General features: G+C 51.0%; 4 protein-coding genes across 4 annotated transcripts, besides 2 other annotated features; 1 reads left to right on the top strand and 3 right to left on the bottom strand.

Moving 5' to 3' along the window:
- Nucleotides 1-49: 49 nt before the first annotated feature.
- On the bottom strand, nt 50-4,110 carry PVX_092150 (hypothetical protein, conserved; the record flags this gene model as incomplete). The annotated part of the gene is made up of 3 exons (XM_001615373.1): nt 50-580; nt 737-3,898; nt 4,096-4,110. 3 exons carry the CDS (start codon nt 4,108-4,110, stop codon nt 473-475), a joined length of 3,285 nt encoding a protein of 1,094 aa, XP_001615423.1. The 3' UTR covers nt 50-472.
- Nucleotides 1,547-1,579: a microsatellite.
- Nucleotides 4,111-4,542: 432 nt separating the features above from the next.
- On the bottom strand, nt 4,543-6,176 carry PVX_092145 (PF16 protein, putative; the record flags this gene model as incomplete). The annotated part of the gene is made up of 2 exons (XM_001615372.1): nt 4,543-4,689; nt 4,794-6,176. 2 exons carry the CDS (start codon nt 6,174-6,176, stop codon nt 4,543-4,545), a joined length of 1,530 nt encoding a protein of 509 aa, XP_001615422.1.
- Nucleotides 6,177-7,218: 1,042 nt separating this feature from the next.
- Nucleotides 7,219-7,247: a microsatellite.
- Nucleotides 7,248-7,981: 734 nt separating this feature from the next.
- PVX_092140 (structural maintenance of chromosome protein, putative) lies at nt 7,982-12,984 on the top strand (the record flags this gene model as incomplete). Its single annotated transcript, XM_001615371.1, has 1 exon — nt 7,982-12,984. One exon carries the CDS (start codon nt 7,982-7,984, stop codon nt 12,821-12,823), a length of 4,842 nt encoding a protein of 1,613 aa, XP_001615421.1. The 3' UTR covers nt 12,824-12,984.
- A 58-nt stretch (nt 12,985-13,042) lies between these two features.
- On the bottom strand, nt 13,043-16,409 carry PVX_092135 (hypothetical protein, conserved; the record flags this gene model as incomplete). Its single annotated transcript, XM_001615370.1, has 6 exons — nt 13,043-13,181; nt 13,314-13,385; nt 13,563-13,655; nt 13,733-13,867; nt 14,039-14,140; nt 14,293-16,409. The coding sequence occupies 6 exons, from the start codon at nt 16,407-16,409 to the stop codon at nt 13,043-13,045; spliced, it is 2,658 nt and encodes an 885-aa protein (XP_001615420.1).
- Between the last annotated feature and the right edge of the window lie 30 nt (nt 16,410-16,439).

Below are 16,439 nucleotides of genomic sequence, written 5' to 3'. Positions count from 1 at the left end.
CATGTGCACGTTTCTTGGAAATAAAAAAAAAAAAAAAGCTTAACTTTGGACAGCGTTTATTCGAGTAGACCCGCCGAGTAACCCGCTAAGCGCAATGGCGGTTTTGCAAAATGGGGGATTTCCTCCCGTAGTGGGCAACCCATGGCGCAGTCAGCCAAAAGCAACAAACACAAAAAAGGTATGCACAGTACAGAAAAAAAAAATATGAACTGTTCAGAAAAAAAAAATCTGCCCAGTTCAGAAAAAAAAAAGTATGCACAGTTCAGAAAAAAAATGTGCACAGTTCAGAAAAAAATATGCACAGTGCAGCAGATGCATGTGAACTGTTCAGGAAAAATGCTCGCCGCTGCGCGAGAGGAACGCGCACCGACCGCTGCCCGATGCCGCTCCACACTGCGCAGCGAAAGAGATACGGTAAAGTCGCGTCTTCCCTTTTTTTGGTTCACTTATTTCTCCCCCTCTTTTTTTTTTTTTACGTTATAAGAATGTCAACCGTGTACGGTGTGTCGCCGACGCGGTATTCATTTAGTAGCCTCTTTTCATTTTTGACAACGCCTTTAAGGACTTTTAAAATTTGTAACTGCAGGGGGGAGGGGTGGAAAGGTGTAAAGAAGTGAGCAGCCGTGTGAAGAATTGCGGCGAAGCGCTTCACGTGGTGCACGATCTGCCGCTGCTCCGCGGATGGCCAGCCCATCATAGGCACACAGCGGAATTCCCCCCCGTGCGATTGTCTCACCTGAAATGTGCACGACGACTGGGGGTACTTGTCCAAGTTCATCGGCGACAGGCCCGTGAAGTAATCCGCCCGCTTCAAATCGGTGAGGGATAGCGAATCGAAAACCAAATTTGCTCCGCGCACAAAGTGAGATACATACAGGAGGGAAAACTGCAGCATACCGAGGTAGTTACTGTCTGCACGGTCAGGTAAATTTTTAAAAACAATTCTGAACGTGAGTATCAACATGTCCACCATTTTGTCGTGACAATCGTCAAACACTTCCCCGTTTTGCAATTCAAAGTGGTACATAAATTTGATCAACTCTGTTAGCAGCTCGAAGCTGGTGCTCGTCTTAACGTTTCCTCTGCGAGTGAAAATTGACATGCACGTGTGCAGCGTGGTCAGACTGTCCCTGCCCATCAAGGGGGCTACCAATTTGAACGCCTTGATCAAGTGGATAAGGTCGTGCACGCTCATCACCTTGCAGTGCGCGCTTGCGTACTTCATTACGCTTTTCAGCAGTTTTTTTTTCTCCATTTGGATTTCTCTCCGCGGGGGGTTCACCAGCTCTCGCGCGAACGGAAGTGCAGTGGCATTGGTAGTAAACGCGGTAGTAGACGCGGTAGCAGAAGCGGTAGCCCCCCTCACCGCTTCGTTCGACCCTTCTGAAGCCCCCCGGGGGACCGCAAAACCGCCGCTCCCTAACAACCGTTCGTAGTTGGCTAAAAACGCCGCCGTAAGGTACGCATTAAAAGGGGTGTAAAAGGCAAATGGAAATTCAACCCCCAAGGGGACCCTTTGGAGAAGGCTACCCAAATCGACATACAAACAAAGAAAAGATAAGCAGTAATTGTATTTCACATAATTAACAAAGTAATCATAACTGGTGGGGATGTGGTTCTTCCCTTCTGACTGTCTCTCCAATCCACTGTGCATGAACAGCCGATCGTTCAATTTGTGGAATAACTCGGGGAAGTGAAATTTTGAAAAGGGGGGGAAAGCACTTGTCCTGTTATTCTTCAGAAACTTGGTAAGCGCGTAAATACAGTTTAGCACAAAAAAAGTTTTATACTTTTCGAGGTGTCTATTTATTAGCTGATAGAGCCTGTCCATTCGGTCGAAGTCGTCTGTGACATGCTTGGTTTGGGGCAGTCGGTCGTTGCGGGCGCCGCCCGCCGCCTCTCCCACTGTCACTACTCCTGCCGCGTCTGCCACTGTCACTACTCCTGCCGCTTCCGCCGCCCTCACCTCCAACCGGTGGTAGTTAAACCTGCTCAGAACGACGTAGGGCACGAGGGCGACTGCGCGGCCGCCTGTCACCTGCTCCAAGACAAATTGGTTCACCACAAGATACGTGTTCGCGTTGAAGCTTAAGAAGGACATATAGTAGAAGCACATGATGCAAGCCTCCACCCTTTCTTCATTCCACCAGGAGGGTGATTCGCTGAGGACGCTTCTTAAAAGTACACTGTGCAGGTGGTCGAAAAAGGAGCAATTTTTACCCCCACACAAGAAGGGGAAGAAGTCCATTTCTCTCTTTTCAAAAATTAACTTTAGGATCCTCTGCAACTCCTTTATTGTAATCCTCTTCCCATTATGCTTTAGGAAGTTTCTAAAAATAGGAAGTATGTTTCGATCTAGCAACGTATTTTGGAACACGCTTGAGAGTCCCTTCAGCAGGGTGCAGAAATCGAGGGTGTTCATTTTAACCTTTTTTTCGTAACTCGCTTGGGCGTACAGAAGGAGGCTTTCCTTCAGCAGGAGCACTGACGGCCCGTACAGCTTGCCCAGGCGGGTCCTTTCCCCAGCCAGGGAGGCCACAAAGGAGTGGTCCGCAGCGGAGTCTTCTAAAGAGGAGTCCTCCGCATCCACGCTGTGCGAAGCTACGTGGCCTTCTTTCCCCGGGCTGCTCCTCCTCCCCCGGGGGACCCCCACCAGGGCGCCATAAAATTGCAGCACCATGCCGATCTCCTGTAGGTTAAAATGGGTTCTCGATGGGGGGCCCCCCACCTGGGCAACTTCCCCCACGGGGTTGCCATCCAGACCACCCATACCACCGATACTACCGATACCGCTGGGACCGCTGGGACCACCCCCCGTTGGAACTTCTACCCCCTTGGGGGCCACCTTCCTGTTTTCCCTCCCCTGGGGGTTCCCCCCTCCGCCCCACTTCTGAGTCACTGCTCCGCTGGAGTGCACCCGCATCGCCTGCCGCTTCGTCCCCACAGCAGCCTCCCTGAAGGCCGCAGCCAAGTTCACCACAGTGTGGAAAAAGACCCCTTCCGATATCTCCCCCAATTTAACCATTCTTTGCAAACTAAATAGGAAGAGCGCAAGTACCTTCCCGTCGAACCTCTCCTCGAGGTTTACTCGTCTTAAGAGGGCCTCGTACAGTTGGACCCTCTGACCCTTCGCTAAGTCCATTTGGTGAAAGAAGGCCGTTCTGTCTATGCCACTCAAGGTGTTGACAATCAGGATGAGTTGATCGTTTTTCACTTTTTCTGCCTGGAGGTAGAGCTGGAGCAGTGTGTGCACGTTTTGCTCGTTCAGCTGGGTGGCCGGTTGAGCGGCGGGTTGAGCGGCGGTTTGAGTAGCGGTTTGCGTAGCAGTTTGGCTGGTGGATTGAGTCCCCCCTTGCGTGGCCGCCTGACCCCCCCGCAGCAACCCCCCGCTCTGAATGCTCAGGAGAGAAACCACCAAGTTGTACACGTCGAGCGGGCTGGACGTTTCATCCGCTTTGCTGCGCACCAGAGAGGCCAGCAAGGAGAGGAGGCCCCCATGTGTAACCCTCTCCCTGAGGATAAACTTAGCGATTAAGCAAACGCCGTAGAGGTCCAAAAACTCATCATTCTTAATCTTCTTTACGAACGAATTGGTGATGACGAAATTGAAGCTTCTATCTCCTTCCATCTTCAAATTTAAAAAATAATTTACACACACACATAGTCTGATGAGGGAAAAGCTTTCCACGTTATGCTTGACGTAGGCACGTATCATCTGCAGGACTTGCCCATTACGATGGTTCAGCAGACTGTACTGTTGGAGGAGGCGAGTGATCTTACCCGCAATCAGTCCATCCTGGGTGGGCACCCTGTTTTGCATAGAATTGACTACGTCCTGTTCTTGCTTTGAGAGGCCCCCTTTTGGGATGGCCTTTCCCCCATGCGGGCGGTGGGAGTGCTGCGAGCGGTGCGAGCGGCATGACGAGAAAGCGGCATGGGGGGGCAGCACACTGCGGGGTATCCTCCTCAGAATGGGTTTCATCAAGGGGAGTTACTAGTTGAGTGGCGTTGCAGGTTAGGCGGCGTTGCAGGATAGCGGCCTTACGCTGAGTTGCCAACGCTGATGGATGTTCCAGCCGCTCGCTTCGCCACCACCTCTGCATCTACCATGCGGGGAAGAAGGCCAAAATGCTTCTGACCAATGTCGACTCGCAGCTCACCAACAGGGTAACCCTCCTTTTGCCCGTGTCATTGGGCAGCACACACACAGGGGGGGGAGGGTACGTCATACCCACCTCTGGAATAGGTAGCTTCGCGGGAGGGGCATAATTAATAATTTTTCCAAAGGGGTTAAATCGAATTGTGGGGGGGAAGTTTATTTGACAAGGGATGGGGGGGAGTTCTTCCCAAAGGGGGGGCACGGTGCGCGGGAAAAAAAAAAGAAAGCGGCGTGTGGAAAAGCAGTACATCAGAAAGCGGCACGTGGAAAAGCAGCACATGGGAACGCGGCACGTGCAGAGCAGTTGCGAAGACGAAAGGAACGCTGCGTGCAGGCGAAGCGGAGCGGGGGCGGAGGAAAGGTGCGCCGCTGTCCCCCCCCCCTCAGCTTTTGCCCGCCTGGTCAATCCTCTTAATTAACGTCTCCGAGTAGCCAGGGGTGTAGTAGTTGACGACGTCTTCGGGGAAGGACTTGTTGATGGCGTTTATCTCCATCTCGACTTTCTTGGCCTCCTCGGAGTTCTTCATTTCCTGTGAAGGGGTGAAGGGGTGCAGGGGTGAGCGGATGGGCGGTAGGGCGGTAGCACGGTAACGCGGCAGCGCGGGAAGATCGCGCATGAGGACTGTCTGCCCACCTGCAGGCGCTTGAGGCAGCCGGACTTGATGAAGGCCTTCTTGTGGGCGGGGCTCTTCGGGATGATTTTGGCGAACTGGCAGATGCAGTATTTGGCGAGCTTGGCCGTGGCTTTCAGGAAAACGGGTTCCAGGGACTCCAAATCGGTGACCTTCTGAATGACGCCCTTGAAGGAGAGCTTCACCTTCTTCTTCAAGTCATCCGATGAGTCATTTGCATTATACAAGTTGACAAGAATTATGAGGAGGTTCTCATCAGATAGCTTCTTCGCATGAGAGGAAGAGTGCTTGCCAATATTCCCAACGGCCCACACGCAGGAAGCTTTGATGTAGTCCTCCTCTTCCCCAATTAGGCACTTTTTCAAAATAGGAATTGCATTTGACAGAATGATATTTAAGCTGAGGGACTCAGAGAAGGAGGCAATAAAGCCAATACATAGGATGGCTGGCAGTTTGACCGCCCCCTTTGATGACTGCTCTATGCATTCACATAGGAAAGGAAGACTACCTGCACGAGCAATAATCTTGCAAATGTCTTCATTATGTTTACTCATTTCCTTCAAACAATTGGCACAGTTCTTTTTCACTACATCATCACTATCATTTAGGAGGTATATGACTCTCGGAAATACGTCGCTTTCAATTATAAGTTCTGTTAGCTCTTCCTTATGTTTTGCAATTTGAGCTAGACAGTTACATGCATACCGTTTTACCTGCACATCTGTGTGGTCCAAAAATTTGATGAGATGTGGGAGGGCATTATTGTCCACCACCTCTTTAGCAATTTCGTTGGTGTGCTTACTCAGCTCTGTTAATATGTTCAGAGAGCTTCTGACCAAATTGGTGTCCTTCTCTTGTAGGGAGAGAATCACCAGAGGGATGATCCCCTTGGCCATCAGCTGCTTCGAGAGATCTACATCATGCTTCCCAATCGCGCAGAGTGCATTCAGACAGGCCTCCTTCAACCGTACGTCATATTCGTCCAATGAATCTACAAGATTGTCTATGCAATTTTCTTCCTCCGCTACGAGATTGGCTAGCTTGGCATTATGGCTAGCTAGACACCGCAAAGTATTCGCGCAGTTCTTCCTGTAGTTCTTATTTTCATGCTTTAGGCAGTAGACTAGGTGTGGCAAGACATCGTTCTGCAAAATCGTTAGAGCCACTTCCTCCGAGTGACTAGCCATTTTGCCTAAAATCTGGGTTGCGTTCTGCTGCACGATGGGAACCTTGTCAAGGATCAGCGGCCGCAGCAGCATGATGATGTCCGTGCTGATTATGACCTCCATGTGGTGTGCCTTCAGACACATGTCGTATATGCTCTGCGTGAACTGCGCCCGGGACCGGTTGTAGTCCTCGAATATCTGCTGAACGGCTTTGCTCATTTTGGGGGGGAAGCGTGAGGGAAGAAGCGAAGCGTAACGTAAGCAAAGTGCGCACGGATGAGTGTACACGTGTGGGGAAACCTCTCACAGGGGGACGAGTTTTTTCCCCTTTTCGCGCCGGCCGTAGGGGGGAAATGCCCTGCGCATCGGCGCGCCTCTCACTTCACAGCAGCGTGAAAAGTGCAAAAAAAAAAAAAAAAAAAAAAAGAAAGAAAAGAAAAAAAAAGAGGATTCGGAGGAGTGAAAAGCGAACATAAAGGTAAACGTAAACGTAAACGTAGCGGTAAATGTAAACCTAAACGAAGCGTAAAGATAGTGTCTACTCGGGGAGGCATTCCTCAACTAATTTGCGTCACATTTCCCCTTTGTGCGCGCAGCAATTGTCTACCTTTCCCCTCACGAAAAAAAAAAAAAAAAAAAAATACCATCCTATCACTTGCAAAGTTTGTCTACCGTTAAAAGGGGCTCCCTTGCGACCCCCCGCGCTGCCTGCCACATCGTTGCGCATCTCTTTTGTGAAAGTTCCCCCGCGGGGTGTTCATAGCAGTGACCCGCGTAGCAGACGTCGAAAAAGAGGTGACACTTGTGAGGAGTGCACTAAACCGACGCTGAGATCACCTGGTGACCATCCCCTCGAGTCGCATGCGGATATATGTCTACACCCCCCAGGGGTGGCTCAACCTGCCGTCCGCTACTACAGTGGATCGCCCAACCTCCCCCTCATTCAGCGCATCTTGCACGCGCAAAGGATGCCTCACATGGTAAAAATTAACCACACGGTAAAAATTAACCGCACGGTAAAAATTAACCTTTTGGGGGGCCTTTTACTCTCCCACAGATGGGTGTGTTCCCAGTGAAGGGTCGGTCAGTGGTCTACCCATTTCACGACTAAGTCCGTCCAACTTTTCGGTGCACTCGTTTTGCTGCTCGGACGGGTTACAGTTTTCCTTTTTCTTTTTCTTCTTTTCCCAACTGGTGTGCGGGGCGATCCGTCAGATGATCGGCGGGGTAGGCACATTTGTCGCTCCCCCGCCTTTACCCCGTTGGCTGTTTTTTTTCCCCATTTCTCAAGGGTAAGACCACCAAATGTGGCAGGAAAAAAAAAAAAAAAAAAAAAAAAAACGGAGTAGCTAACCAAACGTGGCAGGAAAAAAAAAAAAAAAAAAAACTCACACCAAGCAGAACTTCTCTCCCCTTATGTTCACTCCACTTTTTTGTTAACAAGTTATTTTTTGCCAATGCGAACGGCACGGACGTTTCATGTGTACAGGGGTCAAGTGCGGGAAAAAAGAAAAGAAAAAAAAAAAGGGAAGCATACAAACGAGCTAGCTGCGAGGCATACACGCATGTATGTACACTTGGGGGGAAGGCAAAACGCAGGCTCACGTGAGAGAGGTCTATCGAAGGCGCCAAACGAGTTGAGCTCCACGGCAGGAGGTGAATTTACCCTTTTCCGGTGACATGGACGGTGTGCGCGGTGTGGGTTGACTCAGTTATTTGCTTTGTTCGTGCGTTCTGGAAGTGGGGCACGGGAAAAAAACACACAAGGGAAAACACGCAAGGGAAAAAACACACAAGGGAAAAACACGCAAGGAAAAAACACACAAGGAAGGAAAAGCCTCCGCGTACGGGCGTTCCCCGTTTGGTGTGCCTCCCACGTGGTGTGCCTAGCGCCTCGCCGTTGGAGCGTCAGTCGGGTGAACCGCTATTCCGTTGAGCAGCCAATCGGTTGAGCAGCTAACCGGCTGAGCCGCTACTTCGCTTCGCCGCTCCGCCGCTCCACCGCTCCACCGCCCACCTGGAAGATGCAACCGAAAAGGAACGAGCGCGACCAAGCCAAGGAGAGCAAAGGCGATGAGGAGGACGAGTTCGGCACGGGGAGCGGCACGGACGGAGAGAAAAACGAAGGGTCCAACCATATAATGACAGGCTCGGCGAAGGTGGACGACCAAGACTTTAATAACTTTATAAATGAGGAGTACCTCGATGCGTCAGACGAATCTTCTTTTAACTTCTCCATTACGAAGCCCATTCATTTGGACTATGCCAATGGGGGGAAGAAGTACGCCGTGCTGAAGGGGATGTATAGTGGCGGCGGGGGGGACGGGGAGCGGACAGCCAAGGGGGAGGCGCCTCCAGGGGGGGGCGTAGTCAACCCAACAGGGGAGTTAACCAAGGGGGACACCCTAGTTCGTGGCGGTAAGGCGGCGGAGCGCAACGGAGGAGCCCCCCCGATGGAGCAGCAGAGGGACGCCCACGAGGACAACCCAAATGACGCCAATTCTGTTGGAAGCGAATCTGGGGGGAACCTCGCGTGTGTCCCCCAGGTGAGCGGCCTCCTGCCGGTGAGCGGCCTCCCCCCTGTGAGCGGCCTCTTGCCGGTTAGCGGCCCCCCCCCCGTGAGCACCGCCCAGATGGAGTTCCCGAACGAGTACCTGCACAACAGCAGCATCGCGTCGAGCGTGGGCTACCGCGAAAACGAGCTGTGCTCCATCAAGTACCTCGTGGTGTGTAACTTTAAAAGCTACGAGGGGGAGAATATCATCGGCCCTTTTTCCAAATTCACAGCAATAATAGGTCCAAACGGTTCGGGGAAATCAAATATAATGGACTGCATATGCTTTGTTCTGGGAATCCCTAACAAATGCCTGCGGGTGAAAAGCATGCGGCACTTGATTCACCACAAGGAGAACGAGAAGGTGGAGGTGCTCAAGAGGAGGAAGTGCTACGTGAAGCTTATCCTAGAAAGAAACAAAGAGAACGTTCAAATGAACGTAGAAATAAAGAGGACGCTAAACTACCGGGGGGTGAGCAACTACTATATTGATGACAAGCCCGTGGAGCATAGGGAGTATATTTCCTTTTTAAAGAAAAATAGAATCGAGACGAAAACGAAAACGTGCCTCATCTTCCAGGGAGACATCGAAGAGGTGATAAACAAGAAGCCAAACGAATTGGCCAAACTGCTCGAGCACATCAGCGGGTCAGACGAATACGAACAGGTGTATGAAGACATGAAGGAGAAGCTGAAGGAGAAGCAAATGGCTTGCAAGAGCTACCTAAATGAAAAGAAAAAAATAGAGCAAGAAATTAAAATACATAAGATGCAAATCAACGATAATATCGAGCAGAACCAACTGAAGGAGGAACACGAAAGTGACGTAAAAACGTTTTACCTCTTCAGGCTCTACCACCTTCATAGGAAAAAGGAAAAGCTGAAGGAAGACCTGCTCACCTACAAAGAGGAGAAGCTAGAATTCGAGCAGGAGGTCCTCTCCAAGGACAAGCAGGTAGCTAGCCATTTGGAGAAAAGCAAACTGGTGAAAAAAAAAAGTCTCCTCAAAGTGGAAGACGAGATTAGGAGTTACCGCACTGAAGTGAACCGACTCAAAGTCGCCCTCAACGAGATCGGCGAAAAGAAAAAGTACAATCAAGACTGTCTTAGTAAAGTTCTGGCCAGTCAGAAGCTGCAAATGAACATACAGACGCACTGCGAGAGGTTCTCCCAAAACCTGCACCAGCAGGTGAAGGAGCAAGTGAGAAAGATGCGAACCCAAATTGCAAACAAGCTGGGCGTCATCCGAAAGTTCCTAGACAAGTGCACCCACGTGAAGGGGTACATCCAGGAGAGGCACGCAGCCCTGTATGACAGTTTTGTGAAAGCGGAAAGGAGGCTTCGTCTCAGCGGCGGGGGGGCAGATCAGGAGGGGAAGACCGCTCCACTAACAGAGGAGGAGGAAAAAAACCTCTTTGATAGGTGCAACCTATTGGATGTCATAGAAAACTTGAGCGAATATAAAAAGTGCAAAGAGAAGTACCTGTACCTCTGCGCCAACAGCAACATCAGCATCAATAACTTCAATTCCCTGGCGAGCGCGCTGAAGAAGGACATCAAGGAGCTGCAGGAAGAGTGCGACAATTTGTGCAGGAAGAAGCAGAAGGAGGTGCTCGACTACGAGGCGGAGAAGCTCACCATGGAAGAGGTGGCAGGTCGAGTGAGCACGGTGAATGCCCTCATCGAGGGGGACCAGGAGAAGGTGCAAAATGAGAAAGCCCACTTGAGGGAACTCCACCAAACGATCCTGCAAAAGGAGAAACGCATAGAAGAGCTGGAAAACGAAGTGGACATGCTCAACGTGCACAGGAATGAGCTACTCCTGCTGGAGAAGAGAAAGGAAGTCATCTGCAATTTGAAGAACCTCTTCGGAGAGGACCAAATCTACGACGAGGTCAGCTCCCTCTACGAGGTTAGCAACCACGTGTACTTCACCGCGGTGAACAACGCCATCCACAAGTACAACAGTTTCCTCGTCGTAAAGGACGTGGACGTCGCGGTCAAATGCATCAGGTACCTCAAGGATAATAAGCTGCACAAGATGGATTTCATCCCGCTGGAGAGTTTTCTGCGCAATGTGCAGATGAAGCGCAGGGGGGGAGCGGCGCGTGGAGCGGCGCAACTGGGAGAATCCCGCTATACGAATGAGGACCCCCTTGCGCGGGCTTCCTTGGATGACCCCTCGCGGGCTTCCACGGAGGACCCCCACCTGATGGACGCCGTCATGAACGCCTTCAAAAAGAAGAACATCGTGCTGGCGAACAACTGCCTGGTGTGCGACGAGCAGTTCAAGCTGCTCTTCGACTACCTCATCGGGAGGAACACCCTCATCGTGGAGCGCATAAAAGACGCCGAAGACGTAAGGAGCAAGTTCCCCCAGCTCAACGCGAACATGGTGACTCTAAATGGGCACATCGTGTCGAAGCACAACAATATAATCGTAGATATATCCTCCTCCTCCTCTCACGGAGACAAAGAAAGGTACAGCAACAGAAGACTCAACATCAGCATGTATAATAAACTCGTCAGAGAGAAGGAGGAGTGCCGCAGCGTCATCAGCGACTGTAAGAAGAAAATCATCCAAGCGAATGAGCAGATAAATAAGAGCAACTACGAATTGGAGCTGAACAAAAAGAAGGTAGCTAGCTTGCTAATCAAAAAGGGGATCTTCCAGAAAGAAGTGGAGGGAAAGCTAGCCACCATAAAAAGTTACGAAGAAAGGATAGCCAAAATAAGGGACGTTCAGATGAAGAAAAAAATGGACAGTTTAGATGGGTACGAGGCCGAGCTGATGAAGGAGAGAAAAGGATTGGCCTCCTTCCAGAAGGACTCCTTTAAAGCACTCAATGAGAGGTTCCAAATTGAAAACATCTACGAAGCTATCGAAAGGAGCTCCAAAGAGATGGAAAAAATAGACGACCAAATTGACCGCATAAAGAACAACATAAAAAAATTAAACGACGATCTTAACGAGTTGACAGACAAACGAAACGAAATTGAGCTTTTTCAAAAAAAGGAGAAGGCAGCCAACCAGGAGGAGAACATCCAACTGGACATTTACAAGTTGAGCGAGGAGGAAAAGGAGCACTCGCATAAAATGAACCAAACGGAGAGCGCCATTCGGGAGAGGGAGGCCGAGCGGGATAACCACCTGAAGAACCTCTCCCAAATTAACCAGGAGCTTAACAACCTCCGGGAGAGCATAAGTAGTAATTTTGAGAAATACGAAGCGATGCAGAGTAGGGTAGACAATTGCCGGAAGAAGATTCGCATTTACGGCACGATGGTTAGGGACCTCATAGGCGAGTGCGACATGAACGGCGTCAATGTGTTCGCGGCGGGGCTGGCGATCGCCGATGAGGGGGGGGGAAAGCTGCCATCTCCCCGGGGTGGTGGGCCCCCCCCGCGCAAGGGCCGCGCGAGCAAACTTCTGCAGGGCAGCGACGAAAGCGGCGAAGTTAGCGGCGGAGAAGTTAGCGGAGACGTTAGCGGCAGCGGCAGCGGCAGCGGAAGCGAGGGGGGCGGGGGAGGGGCGGACCTGACCTTGGCCAACGTCTCCTTCGACGCGCTCCCGGATGAACTAAAACAAATGGACAGCGAGCAGCAAATCGACGCACAGAGGGAGAAACTAGAAAAGGAAATCGAGAGGAAAAAAAAACTACTCAAAATGAGGAACGTAAACGCAAGTGCCGAAAAGGAATATGAGCAGCTACTCTCCAAGTTAAAACAGATAGATGCCTCTCTCTCAAATGAGCGAAAGGAGTGTAACCTCTTCGAGCGGAACTTTAGGATTCTACAGAAAAAAAGATCGTACAAATTTTTACACTGCTTCAACTATATAAAGAACGTAATCGATAATGTGTATAACAATTTAACCTACAGTGTGAAACACCACGTGGGGGGACAAGCCTTTTTGGATCTATTTAATCTAAACGAATTTAATAAAGACGATGAACCCTTTTACTGTGGCATTCGCTATAATAATATGCCCCCCATGAAACGCTTCTTCGAAATAAGTGAGCTAAGTGGGGGAGAAAAAAGCATGAGTGCATTGGCACTTATTTTTTCCATTCAGAAATATATTAGCAATTCGTTTATCATTTTGGATGAAGTGGATGCCAATATGGATCCCATTAAAATGAGTTCGCTAGCCAGGTACCTTAACTCTATTAACAGCCAAGTCATCGTCATTTCCCTCAAGGAGAAATTCTTCAGCAAGAGCCAGACCCTCATCGGGGTCTACAAGAGCAAGCATAAGAAGTGCTCCCGCACGGTCACGCTCGACATTTGCCGCTACCGCCAGGGGGAGTGAGTAGCGGTGCGTCCGCTCAACTGCTGCGATCCGCTCAACTGCTGCGATCCGCTCAACTGCTTCGATCCGCTCAACTGCTTCGATCCGCTCAACTGCTTCGATCCGCTCAACTGCTTCGATCCGCTCAACTGCTTCGATCCGCTCAACTGCTTCGATTCGCTGCCGCTTAATACCGCCTACTATTACCCACGCACCTCCTCTCCGGTGGCCAGACCCCCCTCAGAAGTGCCCGAACATGCGAAGATCCAACTGGCGGTGGTTGAAAAAGACAATCGCGTGGTTCTCCAGCGTTACACTTCGCTTAACATATTTGACGAGGTACACGTGTTGTAGGCCCCCCTCCAGCAGGTGCAGGATCCTGTCGGGGGGAACGCGGCGGTGTGTGCATGTGGGAAAGGGGGAACAGCGAGTGATGAGCCGGTGCTCCTTCACGTGCCGCATCAGCGCCGCACCGGTTTGGCATCCCCGTTTTGGGGGCGATGGGACCCACCTGGCGAGGTCCACCAGAAGCTTGACTTTCTTCCCGATGGTCTTCTTCACAGGGTTGTCACAGGAGGCGTAGCTGCGGGAGCACGGGGGGGAAGCGGTTCGTTAGTGGGCCCATGCAGAGGTCCATTTAATGGACCGTTTAGGGGTCCATTTAATGGCTCCCTTCTAAGGAGCACTTTTTTCGCATAATTTCCCCTCTTTTTTGCCCCTTTCCCCCATCGGTGGGGGACGCTCGCCCCGCTGGACCCACCCGGACATGTGCCTGACGACGTGCTGCAGGTGCGCCTGATCGATGCCCAACTCGGTTAAAAGCTTAAAGCCTAAAATTTTGTGTACGTCACATCTGCATTTGAGGGGGAAAAAAAAAAGGGAGGAGAGAGAGGACGATAAGTTGGTGGTGCACTATACTTCTTCACCCACCTGTGTGGGTCGCTGTGTCTAAACTGCGAGTTGAAGGCGAATCGTTTTGTCTTTTCCTCAAACCTATGGTGACAGCAGGGGGCGAGGATGAAATAATTTTCTTTGTCCCTTCTCTTGGTGTTGTTCACGAGCATTCTATAAAGGTAAAGGGGGGGGGGAGTGCATTAAAACGGGGTACCGTTAGCGAGTAGGTTGCCCTGGATGACGCTTGCACGGAGAAGTCTCATCCCCCCTCCACTCTCCCACGTTTACACTGCCAAGGCTATCGCATAGGGACGGGGCAACCGCCGCGCTATCCCCACCTACCTAAGAGCTAAGTCGGTGCCATTACCGCACAGGTGCTTCGTTAGGAAGGTCACCTTCTTGCAGTCGAAGTTCCGCAGAAAGTTGTTCATGTCGTCGTACACTCTGTGGGGGAGGAGAGGAGAAAATGGGATCAAATGGGATCAAGTGGGGGGGAAGAGCACTCCGCAGCTTGGCCGTCGGTCCACGTAAGCAGATGTAAACAAAGATACACGCGTATGCCCACATACACATATACAGGCACTGTTCGCGCGAACCTCAGCAGGTTGTTATTGCCCTGAGTCAAAAAGGAGAGGAGCTTCCTCACGTGCACGTCAAAGTAGGTGCCCAGCTGCGATAGGCTGTTTCGCAGGAACGCTTCCGTTATTGGGGCGGCTTCATCGTTAGGCCGCAGGTTATCCCGCTGGTTATCCCGCTGATCATCCCGCTGCTCACCCCGCTGCTCACCCCGCTGCTCACCCCGCTGCTCATCCCCCCTCCAACGGTACACCCCCTTGTAGTAGTAAAACTGAATGATGTCCGGCACAAACTCAGAGGAGCCTCCCTCCCCTTGGAGTCCATTTTCTGAAAAATAAATAAATTTGAGCAGGTGGAAATCCGAGATGTCCGCCTTTACTCTCATCATGTGTTGGTTCTTCTCGGGGGCCATTTGCATGAGGAAGTTTTTTTTTTCCTTCTTGTTCCTCAGGGATTCCCTCTCGATGATCAGCAGTTTGCACCTCTCCCGCGGGTTGAGCGGTTTTAGCGGTTCGGGTGATCGCTCCATCGGGTGGGGTGACCGCTCCTCCGCCTGGCCGCTAACTCCTCCCAGCAGGGCGGCCCTTTCCGCGTCGCCGCCTCCCCCCCGCTGCCGCGTGGGCGAAAAGAACCGCTCCAAAATGTCCACCAAGTCGTCCATAATAAATTTGACCCATCGCGTCGTGTTGGCTTTCCCCGCACCCAGCTCGATAAAGAGATAATCCCTCAGGGAGGTGCCCTCCCTTCGATCCCATCCTCGCTGACTAAACATGCGTTCGAAGATGCCCAACAAATTGCTGTTAAAATGGAGAAGCAAAAACATCATGTTCACATTTTGCAAGTCATGTTTGTCTAAATTTTCCAAAAAAAAAAATATCGACTTTTCACCTGAACTGTTCAGGTAATTTTTGTGATCAAAATTTTTATTTTTTAATCTTTTGATAATGCTCATTTTGCAGCAAAGGTAGATGACTGTGTAGATGACGATGCTCATAACTTCGTCCCTGTTGAGGTTTTCCTCCTCAATGAGTTGTTCATCTGTGTTGGTATCTGCCTCGTCGATGTGTTCCTCTTCATTTTTTCTGCTCACGGGGAATACCTCTTTGTCAATGAAGTGTAGGAGTTCCCGGCAGAGTCGATACTTGTGGATGTTCCCGATGCTTTGGAGGGTCAGAATGGGGAGCGGGTGTTTCTCCCGGGGGGTGCTTCCCCGCCCATTGGCGTCTACCCCGTCGGCGTCCCCCCCATGGGAACCGCAAATGTTTCCTTCCTCTGCCTCCGTTGATCTGCAAAGGGAAGATGCCCCCCCCAGCTGCGCATTTGCAGACGCGTCCTTCCCGTTCTGCCCGTGGGGACTTTCCCTCAAGTGGTATATCCGCTTCTTCACTGCGGCGATGTGGCCATCGAGGAACTGGTTGGCCGTGCTTAGAAGGGGGTCCTCCACTGGCGGTTCCCCCGTTGGCCATTCCCCCGTTGGTCGCACCCCCGTTGGCCGCTCAACTGCTTCCTCTCCCTGCACCTCCCCCTGCAGCGCCCTCACAAAGTCGTCGTCCGCCAACTTGCACATCAACTGGTCCATCCCATGATTTAAAAATTGCTCGAAAATTATTTTATGCTTGAGAATCCGAAACTGATCGAAGCTAGTGATTGTAATTTTTTTTTTTAAAACGTGGAGGATGGTTTCGTTAAATGCCACATGGTATCTCCTCAACTCTGCCTCGACGTCCCCCTTGTCTATTAAGCAGCTGCTGGTGTCATTTATACTGGGAAAGCAAAATGGGTTGTAGTGCAGGTAGAGGGCCTTTAAAAATAGGGGGCACTTTTTCAGGTGCTTCACTACCTCCTTCGTCCTCCCCACGCTGTCATCCCGCGGAAAGGAGTTCCTTTCCAGTGGGCACACGTCCTGCATGTTTGCGCCGCCGCCCTCTGCGTTGTCAAGCGGTTTTGAAGAGCGGTTTTGAAAAGCAGTTTTGAAGAGCGGTTTTGAAAAGCAGTTTTGAAGAGCGGTTTTGAAAAGCAGTTTTGAAGAGCGGTTTTGAAAAGCAGTTTTGAAGAGCGGTTTTGAAAAGCAGTTTTGAAGAGCGGTTTTGTCATGCCTATTTTGCATGCCGATCTTGGCTAGCCCTTTTCTTTGCATATGCCCACGGATGGCCTACTCTCCGGGGGA

Source organism: Plasmodium vivax, chromosome 9 (genome assembly GCF_000002415.2).
Source record: "Plasmodium vivax chromosome 9, whole genome shotgun sequence".
In the NCBI taxonomy this organism is placed as follows: Eukaryota; Apicomplexa; class Aconoidasida; order Haemosporida; family Plasmodiidae; genus Plasmodium; species Plasmodium vivax.
The sequence above is the reverse complement of the archived record's forward strand: the minus strand, read 5'-3'. Positions and strand labels throughout refer to the sequence as shown.